We start from the raw sequence: 14739 nt of genomic DNA, 5'->3' as shown, positions 1-14739 counted from the left end.
GCCCATGCCACACGCACTAATGCAACCCCATACCATCAGAGATGCAGGCTTCTGAACTGAGCGCCGATAACAACTTGGGTCGTCCTTCTCCTCTTTAGTCCGAATGACACGGCGTCCCTGATTTCCATAAAGAACTTCAAATTTTGATTCGTCTGACCACAGAACAGTTTTCCACTTTGCCACAGTCCATTTTAAATGAGCCTTGGCCCAGAGAAGACGTCTGCGCTTCTGGATCATGTTTAGATACGGCTTCTTCTTTGAACTATAAAGTTTTAGCTGGCGACAGCGGATGGCACGGTGAATTGTGTTCACAGATAATGTTCTCTGGAAATATTCCTGAGCCCATTTTGTGATTTCCAATACAGAAGCATGCCTGTACGTGATGCAGTGCCGTCTAAGGGCCCGAAGATCACGGGCACCCAGTATGGTTTTCCAGCCTTGACCCTTACGCACAGAGATTCTTCCAGATTCTCTGAATCTTTTGATGATATTATGCACTGTAGATGATGATATGTTCAAAATCTTTGCAATTTTACACTGTCGAACTCCTTTCTGCAGGGTTCGTACAGCCTGGAAAAACCTGGAATTTCAAAATATGCCCTAAAGGCCTGGAAAAGTGCTTGAAATTCATATTGTGTCCTTGAAAATCCTGGAAAATTGGTCTTAAACAAATAAAATGATAAAATGCCCTTATTGTAGGTTATATCTAAAGTTTCTGTACATGCACGCATACGCGTTTTCATAGAAAAATCATAGCGACGATCAACCATCGGTATTCAATGTTTATAGCGACACGAACGCCATCTGTTGGTAAAATAATAAGATGCAATACTGTGATTTGACGCATGCGTTATAGGTCTGTACAAAATGGCGCCATCCACAAACATCATGCGTTAGCTCATAAGCGATCAGCTTTCGGTAGTTTTAGTGTAATTTTAGTGCAGTTTTTTTTAGTTTTATATATATATATATATATATTAATTGTGATGCCTGGAAATTGTTCGTTTACTGATCGATGGCTACAAAAGCCAGAATATGGGAAGTGGCTGCGGCGAGTGCCGGGAGACAGACACAAGGCACAGTGCACATTATGCGTGAAGACGTTTGACATATCTAACATGGGCGAGGCTGCTATCATGAGCCACCAAAAGGGAAACAAACACCAAGAACAGGTGGCCATGATAGCGAACTGCATGTGAATCACGGATATGTGCCCGTCGGTAAACACAACCTCATCAGCATCGCCGTCGGTCGTCACTAACTTGACTAAGCCACGTGATGCAGTGCCGCAGCCAAGTACATCCGCCACGAGTACCGACAGTGACAACAGAACATGCAAAGGGAGATTAGACAGTTATTTTTCGCGAAACGACACATTTAAAGCGGAGATAATTTGGTGTCTGCATATCGTCACAACTCATTCATCATATAAGTCATCTGAAGGCACAAATAAGCTTTTTTGTGATGTGTTTCCTGATCGTGCCATAGCAAAGTGGTTTGGGTGTGGTGAATCAAAATGTGCTCGTCTTGCTAAATGGGGGATCGCTCCTCATTTCAAGTCTCTCTTGATAAAAGCAGCGAATAGTCAGGGAAATGTTGTGCTTATGTTTGATGAGTGTTTGAAGAAACAGCTTGATGTTTATGTACGTTTTTGGGATCATGATTCGGTACGCTCCCGCTATTTGGGATCGGATTTCCTGGGTCACGGCGATGCTGATACGCTTGTGAAGAGTTTTTGCGATTGTGTCACTGATCTCCACCGAGGGAAACTGTTCTCATTCAAATAGCTTAAGAAGAACCATCACTGAAAAGAAGGCAGAATTGGATGAAACGGAGAAATGTTTAGATGGACTGTTAGTCAAATATAAAGGACAGTAATCATCAAATGAGATGGGAAATTTTTATTTTCAATATTTACTGTCAACTGAGTTTAATTCTAGTCTTATTAATATTTTTCTATATTTTTTATTTTTAATATTTATTTACCGAGTTTTATTCTAGTCTTGATCCAGCAGAGGAGTTTTTGTTTTACTGTCTAATCATAGTCTGGCATTTATCAATGTCATAAGCTATAAATACAGAAGATTAAGTGTTCATAATTATTGTATAATATTGCTTGATATGTTTTCATTTTCCAGTAGACAGTGGGTTGTTGCACATATTTATATTTTATTTTTATTTTGTTTGTTCAATGATTCATATTCCGTAATTACAGTAGATTATTTTTGTTTTATTGTTTGTTTAGTTTGATAATGTTTATGCAGATGTACAACTTTACAATTTATATTTTTATCATTTAACATTTTTATTTTTGATTTTTTTTATTTACAAATCTTATTTGTAGTACATGATATACAGATTGTTGGCTCACACACAGATGGATATATATACCACAGTATAGCAGCTGCAAAGACAATGTCCTAAATTTGATAAAATATGTATTTTCACAAGAAAAAGAAATAGTATGAATCTTTAATTTCCATAAGTCAAAGTTTTAATTGTATTTTGAATGATAATTATTGTTGATACACATGATTATTGTTGTTGATAAAGAAAATAGAAAGATTTCTGTGTACGTTTTTCTTGGCTAAGGTCCTGGAAAAATAAGATTGTGTCATGGAAAAGTCATGGAATTTCATTCCCTCTCAGGGTGAAGAACCCTGTTTCTGATATTGCTCCACTATTTGTCGGTGCAGAATTAGGGGGATTGGTGATCCTCTTCCCATCTTTACTTCTGAGAGCCGCTGCCACTCCAAGATGCTCTTTTTATACCCAGTCATGTTAATGACCTATTGCCAATTGACCTAATGAGTTGCAATTTGGTCCTCCAGCTGTTCCTTTTTTGTACCTTTAACTTTTCCAGCCTCTTATTGCCCCTGTCCCAACTTTTTTGAGATGTGTTGCGGTCATGAAATTTCAAATGAGCCAATATTTGGCATGAAATTTCAAAATGTCTCACTTTCGACATTTGATATGTTGTCTATGTTCTATTGTGAATACAATATCAGTTTTTGAGATTTGTAAATTATTGCATTCTGTTTTTATTTACAATTTGTATATATGTGTGTGTGTGTGTGTGTATATATGTATATGTATGTGTGTGTGTATATATATATATATATATATATATATATATATATATATATATATAATGAGAAATATTTTATGGCCCTATCATTATATCAGATGTCTCTCATCTCATTATCTCTAGCCGCTTTATCCTGTTCTACAGGGTCGCAGGCAAGCTGGAGCCTATCCCAGCTGACTACGGGTGAAAGGCGGGGTACACCCTGGACAAGTCGCCAGGTCATCACAGGGCTGACACATAGACACAGACAACCATTCACACTCACATTCACACCTACGCTCAATTTAGAGTCACCAGTTAACCTAACCTGCATGTCTTTGGACTGTGGGGGAAACCGGAGCACCCGGAGGAAACCCACGCGGACACGGGGAGAACATGCAAACTCCGTACAGAAAGGCCCTCGCCAGCCACAGGGCTCGAACCCGGACCTTCTTGCTGTGAGGCGACAGCGCTAACCACTACACCACCGTGCCGCCCTATATCAGATGTATTTGTTTGAATAAAATGTGTTCACAATTCTATATAGAAATTAAAAAAAAAGCTAAATCATCTACAGGCAAGCTTGCATGCTACCAGCACAAAATAAAAATGCTACCATCACCAATACAAGAAAAAATAAACCTACCTGGCCATATTGTCCAATTTCTGTTTTCCTACATATCAGTATTTATCATGAATAGTATATTTGTATTTTTTTAAACGAACACCTTCAAAAAATCAGTTTCAACATTTCTTAAAATCACACAGCAAGAGATATTTTGTACCACAGATACATGGACTTGTCTGATCTCAAAAACATTGATCCACATATCAGAGCTATTTTTCTATACACCATCAATTTATACCTGTACAAGTACCATACATCTGCTCATGAGGCTATCGCTAGCCATCAGCCGCTGAAAGAAAATGTTGAAAAATATAATACACAAATTAGCCAAAAATATTTTTCTTCTTTTGATTTACTGTAATGTGGTTAATCAATTTGAAATCCTGGTGCTAGCCTGGCATTCCCAATGACCATTCTTAAGAATGTGCAAATCCTAAGTAGGCACACAACACGTTTGTGTGTATATATAAAAAATCTCCTTCTCACCCCCGGCGGGGGGGTGGTATCCATGTCATCCTCAAGCTCGGGTCCTCTACCAGAGGCCTGGGAGTTTGAGGGTTCTGCGCAGTATCTTCGATGTTCCTAGTACTGCGCTCTTCTGGACTAAGGCTTCAGATGTTGTTCCTGGGATTTGCTGGAGCCACTCTCCCAGTTTGGGGGTTACTGCCCCAAGTGCCTCCACTACCACGGGGACCACGCAACCCTTGACCTTCCACATCCGTTCCAGCTGCTCTTTCAACCCTTGATATTTTTCAAGTTTCTCATGTTCCTTCTTCCTGATGTTGGCGTCAGCTGGGATCGCCACATCTATCACCACCACCCTCTTCTGCTCTTTGTCCACCACCACTATGTCTGGTTGGTTAGCCAGGATCTGTTTGTCAGTCTGGAAGCTGAAGTCCCACAGAACCTTGGCCCTGTTGTTCTCAGCCACCTTCTGTGGTATGGCCCATTGGGACTTGGGTACTTCTATTCCATACTGGTTGCAGATGTTCCTGTATACTATCCCAGCCACTTGGTTGTGCCTATCCATGTACGCTGATCCAGCTAGCATCTTACACCCTGCTACTATGTGCTGGACTGTTTCAGGGGCTTCTTTGCACAGTCTGCATCTTGAGTCTGATCTACTCTGGTAGATCCTGGCCTCTATGGCTCTTGTGCTTATGGCCTGTTCTTGTGCTGCCATGATTAGTGCCATATCATTCATATATATATATATATATATATATATATATATATATATATATATATATATATATATGTGTGTGTGTATGTGTGTGTGTGTGTGTGTGTATATATATACAGATCATATCACTTAATTGCATATCGGTTAATCGCATAAATCGCTTATTTGCGTAAGTAGAAAACCACAAACCATTCCCCATTATTCATAAACAAATTTGATCGGTTAATTGCATATCGGTTAATCGCATATATCGCTTATATGCATAAAAATTCATGGCAAAAACCTTCCAACTGATCAGTTTATCACATAACAATACAGGGTATTTTCCCATCAATCATCTTCTGCACATGCGCAGAGCACACGAGATTCCATGGAATCTCCGGTTATGACGTCAGTGTAACGTCATCACCTACTTTCGTGAATACTGAGTGGACGACCTAATTTCTGACAAATCAGCGCATTGTTTACCCGGAAGCAGGTGCGTGAAGCAAGATGGGAAAATCACTTTAGTTTTAAGTAGTAATGATGTCGAAACAACGTAGTAGGACTGACTTGGATATTTCCAAACAATATGAAGTTATCAGTCAGTTGGACAAGGGTATTTCACAAAGCATAGTGGCTGAAAAATTCGGGATATCTCAGTCACAAGTCTCATGGATAAAAGCAAAACGAAATGATGTTATTGCGAAATTCAAATCGAACGACAATACATCACGAAAACGGAATAGAATTTTGACACGTGATAATTTGGATGCGGCGCTTATGCGATGGTAGACTCAAGCCAGAGCCATGAATTTGCCTGTGTCTGGACCTCTTCTGCTCAGTAAAGCGCAGAGTCTTGCAAAAGAACTCCAGCTGGAAGGAGAAATTGTTAGGTCATGGGTCCAGAGATGGTGTAGATGGCATAAAATTCAGTTCAAAAAGGCACATGGTGAGAAACAAAGCCATGACCAAGAGGCAGCTGACCACTGGGTGAAGACCGTGTGGCCTGAAATCTTTCAACATTATAGTGCTGAGGACATTTATAACTGTGATGAAACTGGGGTCTTTTTTCGAGCACTCCCCAGTAGTGGAATGGTTTATGAACATGAAAAACCTGCTGGAAATAAAATCAGTAAAGAGCGAATTACTGCATTGGTTTGCTGCAGTTACACTAGGTCAGATAAAAGGAAACTGTTTGTTATTGGAAAGTCCTCGTCTCCTCGATGTTTCCGTGGTGTTCGGAAGCTTCCCGTAAAATATGCAGCAAACAAGAATTCCTGGATGACGTCTGTTTTATTTAAGGAATGGCTCCAGGAATTCAATAGAGACATGGGGAGCAAAAATAGAAAAGTATGTCTCCTGATGGATAATTGTACAGCTCACAATGTTGATGTACACTTGAACAATGTAGAAATTGTCCTCTTACCCCCAAACACAACATCGAGCATTCAACCTTTGGATCAGGGGATAATTAGAACAATGAAACATTATTATAGATCGGAGTTGCTACAGAGGACGGTGGCAGCAATTGACTCGGGTGCACTGGATAATGCCCTCAAAGTATCGAAATCAGTGACATTACTGGATGCAGTACACATGCTGGATAATGCATGGAAAAAAGTGAAACCAGAGACCATAGCAAACTGTTTCATGTCCGTCCTGACGGAGAATGTAGAAGATGACTTTGTAGGATTTTCTCCTGATGAAATTCCTCAGATGCTAAACAGGGAACAATATGAGGACTACATTGACATTGATGAGGAAGTAGAAAAAGAAGGAGCATTGAGTGATGCGGATCTCTGTGATGGTCTCCGACAAAAGGAGCAAGTGCAGGAGGATGAGGATGATGATGATGATGATGAGGAGGAGGACAAGTCTCCACCACAACAACCTCCTTCTAATGTTGAAGTTGTTCAAGCCCTGGATATCATTAGAAGGAGGTGATATCACCATGGACTCTCAACTGAGGCTTTTCAAGAAACTGAAAAGATAATCAATAAGGACATGATAAACAATGTTAAACAGAAGACAATTAATGATTATTTTAAGTAAATTTATAATGTTAAATAAACATTGTAACAATAATCATGTTTGTAGTTGATTATTTTAAGTAAATTTCTAATGTTACACAAACATTTATTGTATACCATGCAGAAGTGTATCAAGCAAAACACATTACACGACAATGCAAATCACACAACTGGGCTTAAACTATCCTCGAAGTAGCCTGATCTCTTAATTGCATAGATCACTTAATTGCATAAAATGATCTTGCACCAAGCTTATGCAATTAAGCAATCATGTCTGTATGTGTATATATATATATATATATATATATATATATATATATATATATATATATATATATATATATATATATATGTGTGTGTGTGTCTGTGTTCTAATATAAAACTGGACTAGTATTCCAGTACTTACTTCTCTGAAGGTGTGTGGTCATATGACCGTTGAGCTCTCATTAGCATATCGAGGGCTGATACCTTCGTGATACTCGGTTCGATAGGACTCTCTCCAGCACCTTCTTCTTCTAATTCTAGTCAGATACCTGCAGCCAAAATCTCAAACTAACGTTACTGCAGGCATGTTCAGCATGGCTCTGGTTAAATCGTTACCTTCTCTCTGTGAACCAAAGATCGTTTTGATCTTTTCATTGTTTATCTTCATCGCTTGAGAGATGAAATCGCCCACGTTTTCAAAAGATTTTTGTTTACCACTTGTTATGCTTACATAGAGTTGAGTCGATGGCTCGGAAGCCATGCTGTCAGCATCAGCCATGATCAGCACGAGGTTTATACTGTCGTAAAGCGGTCGTAAATCACCCTGTAGACTTTACAACATTCAAATCTAACATTCAAGTGAATACGCAATGTCGTAAATAGTTTCGTTTTCTGACTTGGCTGAAGTGGATATACAGTATACAACACACGTTTCGTTTGTATTTACGCTTTTTCCTTTTTACTTGCGACAAATAGGATCTAGTACTGGGGATACAATGCTGTTACAAGAAAAATATGTGACCCCAAAATTTTGTCACTTCTTTTTGTAAGTTTCCGTGGTTCAAATAAAAATACACACAAACTTTTTATTTTTTCAGCGGTAGTATTTAACTGCCGTCGGTGGATCCGTGATCTGAAAAACCTAAAATGAGTCGCCTTATGTTGCCATTGGAGCCAGTTTTCCCATGATAAGAGACTCGTGTGTGGAGTTCCAGAGGTTTATATATCACAGCTGTGTGGACCAGATCTACAGGATGTGTTCTGATATTAAAATTAAAAAAGTAATTTACAATCTTTGTTTATCTACAGAACCCCAAAACAGGAACCAGAAAACAGCTGCAGAAATTGGATGGAGTCCGTATTCCAGGTGTGTTTGTATGTGTTTTGTTGTGTAATTAATATACACAATTTTAATTTGAAATGATGACAGTAATTTACAGTTAACAGTTTAGTTACAGCAGCATTATGGGTAATCGGACAAAACTGCATTTCAATCTGTTTTAAAGTCAGCTTCTGACTTACAAAGTACTGATAATGGAGACTCCTTATCTACATGTGAAATAAACATCTGTTTACTGAAAACGTCACCAGATTAACGATTACTCACATTTTTAATCGATTGAGTTGGAGTGTTTGCTGTACAGGTCCCTGTGAAACAGCTGTACATCAGCTATAGAAATGTATTAGAATGAGAAAATAAATCCAATTAACCCCTTCTGACCAATCAGAATCCAGAATTCAACAGCAACGTGGTGTAAAATCAGGTTATATACCATTTTTATTGATTTATTTTAATTTAATTTAATTTTTTTAAATCACAAGCTGGAGCACAAAGTCATCACATTGGTGAAGAATGAACTGAACAATTTAAAGAAGCTACTGAGTGCTGATTACCCAGAATGCTCTGAGAGGGAGGAGAAAGCGGAGGAGGAGGATCTGGACCGTATTAGAGAGAGTGTGCTGAAGATCACACTGCGTATCCTAAAGAACCTGAAGCAGAAAGATCTCGCTCACCAACTGCAGATCAGTAAGAGCTTTAGATTATTACAATATTCTCTCAGTTTAAAGGAAACACACTGGGCCACTGGTCGATATTATCATACTGCTGTTTATCCTAATGACTACAGTTATTTCAACAAATAAACGACTCCAAGATAATCCGAGTGTTTTGGTTCTTTTCCAGAATATTTATGTATTTATTAGGAATGTATGTCAGTTTTTTTTATCGATATTGACTTTCACACTGTGTATAGTGTTTATACATGAAAATAATGGCCATCACATTGTTCTGTTTGTTAGAGCTGGCCTCTGTATATCAGCGAAAACTCAAATCCAGACTTGGAGATAAATTTAAAAGGATAAATGAAGGAATCTCCCAGCATGGGACATCAGTACTTCTGAATCAGATCTACACAGAGCTCTACATCACAGAGGGCTGGAGTGAAGACATCAGTAATGAACATGAGGTGAGACAGATTGAGACAGTGTCCAGGAGACCAGTAACAGAGGAGAAACCCATCAAATGTAATGATCTCTTTAAAGACACGTCCATCAGAAGTGTGCTGACTAAAGGAGTTGCTGGAATTGGAAAAACTGTCTCTGTGCAGAAGTTCATTCTGGACTGGACTGAAGGGAAAGTGAATCAGGACGTCACCTTCATGTTTCCACTTCCCTTTAGAGAGCTGAATCTGATGAAGCAGCAAAACCTCAGTCTGATGAATCTTCTTCATCAGTTTTTCCCTGATATTAAGGACCTAGAAGTAATAGACAGTGATACCTACAAAATCCTGTTGATCTTTGATGGTCTGGATGAGTGTCGACTTCCTCTAGATTTCCAGAACAATGAGAGATTGTGTGATGTGACCGAGTCGGCCTCAGTGGATGTGCTGTTGACGAACCTCATCAAGGGGAACCTGCTTCCCTGTGCTCTCCTCTGGATAACCACTCGACCAGCAGCAGCCAATCAGATCCCTCCTGAGAGTGTAGACCAGGCAACAGAGGTACGGGGGTTCAGCGATCCTCAGAAAGAGGAGTACTTCAGGAAGAAGATCAGTGATCAGAGCCTGGCCAATAAAATCATCACACACATGAAGTCTTCAAGAAGCCTCGACATCATGTGCCACATCCCAGTCTTCTGCTGGATCTCAGCCACTGTTCTCGAAAGGATGTTGGGTGAAGCAGAGAGTGGAGAGATCCCCAAGACTCTGACTCAAATGTTCACACACTTCCTGATCTTTCAGATCAAACACAAGGGACAAAAGTACCATGGAACATATGACCCTGATCCTCAGCAGACCAGAGAGAGTATCCTGGCACTGGGAAAACTGGCTTTCCAACAGCTGGAGAAAGGAAACCTGATCTTCTATGAGGAAGACCTGAGAGAGTGTGGCATTGGTGTTCGAGAAGTGGCAGTGTACTCAGGGGTGTGTACTCAGATCTTCAGAAAAGAATCGGGACTCCACCTGGGGAATATGTTCAGCTTTGTGCATCTGAGCATTCAGGAGTTTTTGGCTGCGTTGTATGCATTTCTCTGCTTTCTTGACAAAAACTCAACAAAAGAACAAACTACTGATCTGTCTGGTCTTTTCAACACATCAGAAATGTCTGACTTCCTCAAAGGTGCAGTGGACCAGGCCTTACAGAGTGACACCGGACACTTGGATCTTTTCCTCCGCTTCCTTCTGGGCCTCTCGGTGGAGTCCAATCAGAAGCTCATTCGAGATCTGCTGCCACACACAGGAAGCAGCTCTGACTGCCAGAAGGACATAGTTGAGTACATCAAGTTCAAGTTTGAACAAAATCCATCTCCAGAGAGATTAATAAACCTTTTCTACTGTCTGAATGAGTTAAATGATGATTCACTCGTGAAAGAGATCCAAAGTTACATGAGCTCAGGACGTCTCTCTGAAGCTGAACTCTCACCTGCTCAGTGGTCTGCTCTGGTCTTTGTGTTGCTGACATCAGATGAGGATCTGGAAGTGTTTCAGCTACAGAAGTTCATAAAGTCAGATGAATGCTTTAAGAGGCTGCTACCAGTCGTCCAGCAAGCCACAACAGCTCTGTAAGTAAAACCCTGTGACACTTTACGGGGTTTGGGAGACTGATGGGATGGAGACGGGCCGATTACTTTTGCTTTATTCAAAGTAGGCTGCCTTTCAGATTTTCAAGTGTAGGTCATGAAAAGAATTTCCCGACACCCAATTATTTTTGTTTAGTGACCGAAAGCTACTGAATTCAAATCACAGACTTCCAATTTTATTAGTTTTTTTTAAATAGAACAATTAATGCATTTATCTCCATGTGGCCCTAAATTCTCCGCTATTTTTTCCTGCTTCACCATGACCCAATACGAGATACTACATAATGCATCATGTGGTGGGCTTTCCCCGTTCATGTAAGGCATTGTGGGATACAAATTTGAAACAGGAGAGGAAAACGGAGGACGTGAGTGTGCGAATGAAACTTGAAAGCGCGACTACAGTAACGGAAAGTGAGAAGAAAAGACGTTACGTTGTATATGAAGGAAAGGAAACGCAGGACCAAACTAATAAATATGGGTGCTCAGCGAGCACCTCGGTGTGATCAGCTGTTCGTTTAGCGACAGAATGATGGAACTGTCAGTGCACGCTCAAGGGTAAACCTGTAGATGGCAGTAATGCAACACTGTGGATGCCAGCTGCTGTAAAACCCAAAAGAAGAAGAAGGTAAACCTGCGCATGCGCACACGGACTTCCTCTGTCTGCTTGACTGCGCCAAGCGAGCGATTTCATGCACATTATTTGCTTTAATCCCCTCAAATTAAATAACCTCCCAGCCACAGAATGGCCTGATATTTTGTGGGATATTACAGAAATAAACAGATATCACAATCACCACATTTCAGGCGGAACTAAATTTCACCGAGTTTATGAAATCAAAAGGCCGTCTCGCTTTAACTTTCAACTTGCACTTTTCAGCAGCTTTATTGTTTCACAGTCTCACTCTGACACACACACGCGCACACACACACACACTCATCACTGTTAATCAGTCCCAGGTGTCCCTTTGCCACTCACCTCCCACACCTTCACTCTCCATTCCCAAACTGATGCTTGACCGCGCCTTCGCTTCCACAAACTCAGTTCTCTATTAAACTCAGGTTTTGGGAGGGAGAGGAGCTGTTCTGATTGCATTTCACAGCAATACACCAAACTGCTCGTGATAATTTATTCTTCCTAAAGGATGTATTCGGGATGCATTGTTATTGATACTGGTATGCGGTGGCTACAATTATCGACAGTCCATAATTATCGACACCTTTTCAGATTTACCAATAAAAAACAAATTTTACAAAGGTGAGTTTCAGTTCCAACAGTTATTATTGGTTAATTAATTTTTTTTCAGTTTGTTGTAAATATCTACCACATATTACAGTATCAGTAGACATTTTTTTTTTAAATTTTGGTTCGAGGAATGAGATGCGACCTTTGACCTGGATGTTAATGTGGTTACAGTGTCGATTGCCTGTTGACATTTATTATTAAACGACAAAACTAGAAATTAATACAAACAACAATGAATGATTAACAAAATGTGATCTACGAAAATCCTGAGAAAGTGGAACAAAGATTTTCTGATGCAGGTTAAACATTATCAGTTCATTTGTTTACAAACATGAGAATTACTTCCTCATTTACGTAAACACCGACATCCATATATTTATATAAAATATATTTTGTCCTAAATATAAGTCTATGGAAAACTAATTTTAAATAAAAACTGTTTTTTTAACTTAATACCACATACTGATTTATTTTCTATAAATATTCATCTGGATGTCGATAACTGGACAAAGGTGTCGATGATTGTGAAACAGTGTCACGTGATCTGATAAGCGAAGTAATCAGGAATCAACTCTTTTTTTTTTTTTTCAGTGGAAGTTTGAGGAATTATTCATGCACAATTTACGTATTGAAAGTCTTCTACTTTTGCAATGGCCAAAAGATCGTTAAGGTGTTGATAATTGTAGCCGCCGCTCCAGTCTGATACTGTGCTGAGTTACATGTACTCGTCAGGGTGCAGGCACTTCCGGATGCAGTCGCAGGGGAGAGCGGGTGCATCGCGAACTGTGAACAAATCCAAATCGGGAAACTAGAAACGTAGTCAGGGACGAGCAAGAGTCAGTCATTCGGCGAACAGGATATCACAGATAAGGCAAGAGGACGAAGTTGAAAGTAAACGTAAACAGAGTTCAATAACGGGAAGTCAGGCAGATAGTCAAACGGCTCAGTAAAGTCAGGCACAGGGACACAGAACAATACTTCACAAATACTGAGAGTGAGAGCTGAGCTTACAGTGGGGCAAAAAAGTATTTAGTCAGTCACCAATTGTGCAAGTTCTCCCACTTAAGAAGATGAGAGAGGCCTGTAATTTTCATCATAGGTACACTTCAACTATGAGAGACAAAATGAGAAAAAAAAAAAATCCAGAAAACCACATTGTCTGATTTTTAAAGAATTTATTTGCAAATTATGGTGGAAAATAAGTATTTGGTCAATAACAAAAGTTCATCTCAATACTTTATATACCCTTTGTTGGCAATGACAGAGGTCAAACGTTTTCTGTAAGTCTTCACAAGGTTTTCACACACTGTTGCTGGTATTTTGGCCCATTCCTCCATGCAGATCTCCTCTAGAGCAGTGATGTTTTGGGGCTGTCGCTGGGCAACACGGACTTTCAACTCCAAAGATTTTCTATGGGGTTGAGATCTGGAGACTGGCTAGGCCACTCCAGGACCTTGAAATGCTTCTTACGAAGCCACTCCTTTGTTGCCCGGGTGGTGTGTTTGGGATCATTGTCATGCTGAAAGACCCAGCCATGTTTCATCTTCAATGCCCTTGCTGATGGAAGGAGGTTTTCACTCAAAATCTCACGATACATGGCCCCATTCATTCTTTCCTTTACACGGATCAGTTGTCCTGGTCCCTTTACAGAAAAACAGCCCCAAAGCATGATGTTTCCACCCCCATGCTTCACAGTAGGTATGGTGTTCTTTGGATGCAACTCAGCATTCTTTCTCCTCCAAACACGACAAGTTGAGTTTTTACCAAAAAGTTCTATTTTGGTTTCATCTGACCATATGACATTCTCTCAGTCCTCTTCTGGATCATCCAAATGCTCTCTAGCAAACTTCAGACAGGCCTGGACATGTACTGGCTTAAGCAGGGGGACACGTCTGGCACTGCAGGATTTGAGTCCCTGGCGGCATAGTGTGTTACTGATGGTAGCTTGTTACTTTGGTCCCAGCTCTCTGCAGGTCATTCACTAGGTCCCCCTGTGTGGTTCTGGGATTTTTGCTCACCGTTCTTGTGATCATTTTGACCCCACAGGGTGAGATCTTGCGTGGAGCCCCAGATTGAGGGAGATTATCAGTGGTCTTGTATGTCTTCCATTTTCTAATAATTGCTCCCACAGTTGATTTCTTCACACCAAGCTGCTTACCTATTGCAGATTCAGTCTTCCCAGCCTGGTGCAGGTCTACAATTTTGTTTCTGGTGTCCTTTGACAGCTCTTTGGTCTTGGCCATAGTGGAGTTTGGAGTGTGACTGTTTGAGGTTGTGGACAGGTGTCTTTTATACTGATAACGAGTTCAAACAGGTGCCATTAATACAGGTAATGAGTGGAGGACAGAGGAGCCTCTTAAAGAAGAAGTTACAGGTCTGTGAGAGCCAGAAATCTTGCTTGTTTGTAGGTGACCAAATACTTATTTTACCGAGGAATTTACCAGTTAATTCATTAAAAATCCTACAATGTGATTTCCTGGATTCTTTCCCCCCATTCCGTCTCTCATAGTTGAAGTGTACATATGATGAAAATTACAGGCCTC

At 40.2% G+C, this 14739-nt stretch overlaps 1 protein-coding gene across 1 annotated transcript in view; it reads left to right on the top strand.

The window, feature by feature from the left end:
- The window catches only part of LOC132888460 (uncharacterized), a 180585-nt gene that overhangs the window by 60364 nt on the left and 105482 nt on the right, over positions 1 to 14739 (top strand). The window contains exons 7-9 of the mRNA XM_060924506.1: positions 8184 to 8241; positions 8697 to 8901; positions 9174 to 10935. Coding sequence (XP_060780489.1) covers positions 8184 to 8241; positions 8697 to 8901; positions 9174 to 10935 — 2025 coding nt within the window. The remainder of the gene's footprint in view (positions 1 to 8183; positions 8242 to 8696; positions 8902 to 9173; positions 10936 to 14739) is intronic.

Source organism: Neoarius graeffei, chromosome 6 (assembly GCF_027579695.1).
Source record: "Neoarius graeffei isolate fNeoGra1 chromosome 6, fNeoGra1.pri, whole genome shotgun sequence".
NCBI classification, from domain to species: Eukaryota; Metazoa; Chordata; class Actinopteri; order Siluriformes; family Ariidae; genus Neoarius; species Neoarius graeffei.
Note: the sequence above shows the minus strand (reverse complement) of the source record. Positions and strands in the feature narration are given on the sequence as shown.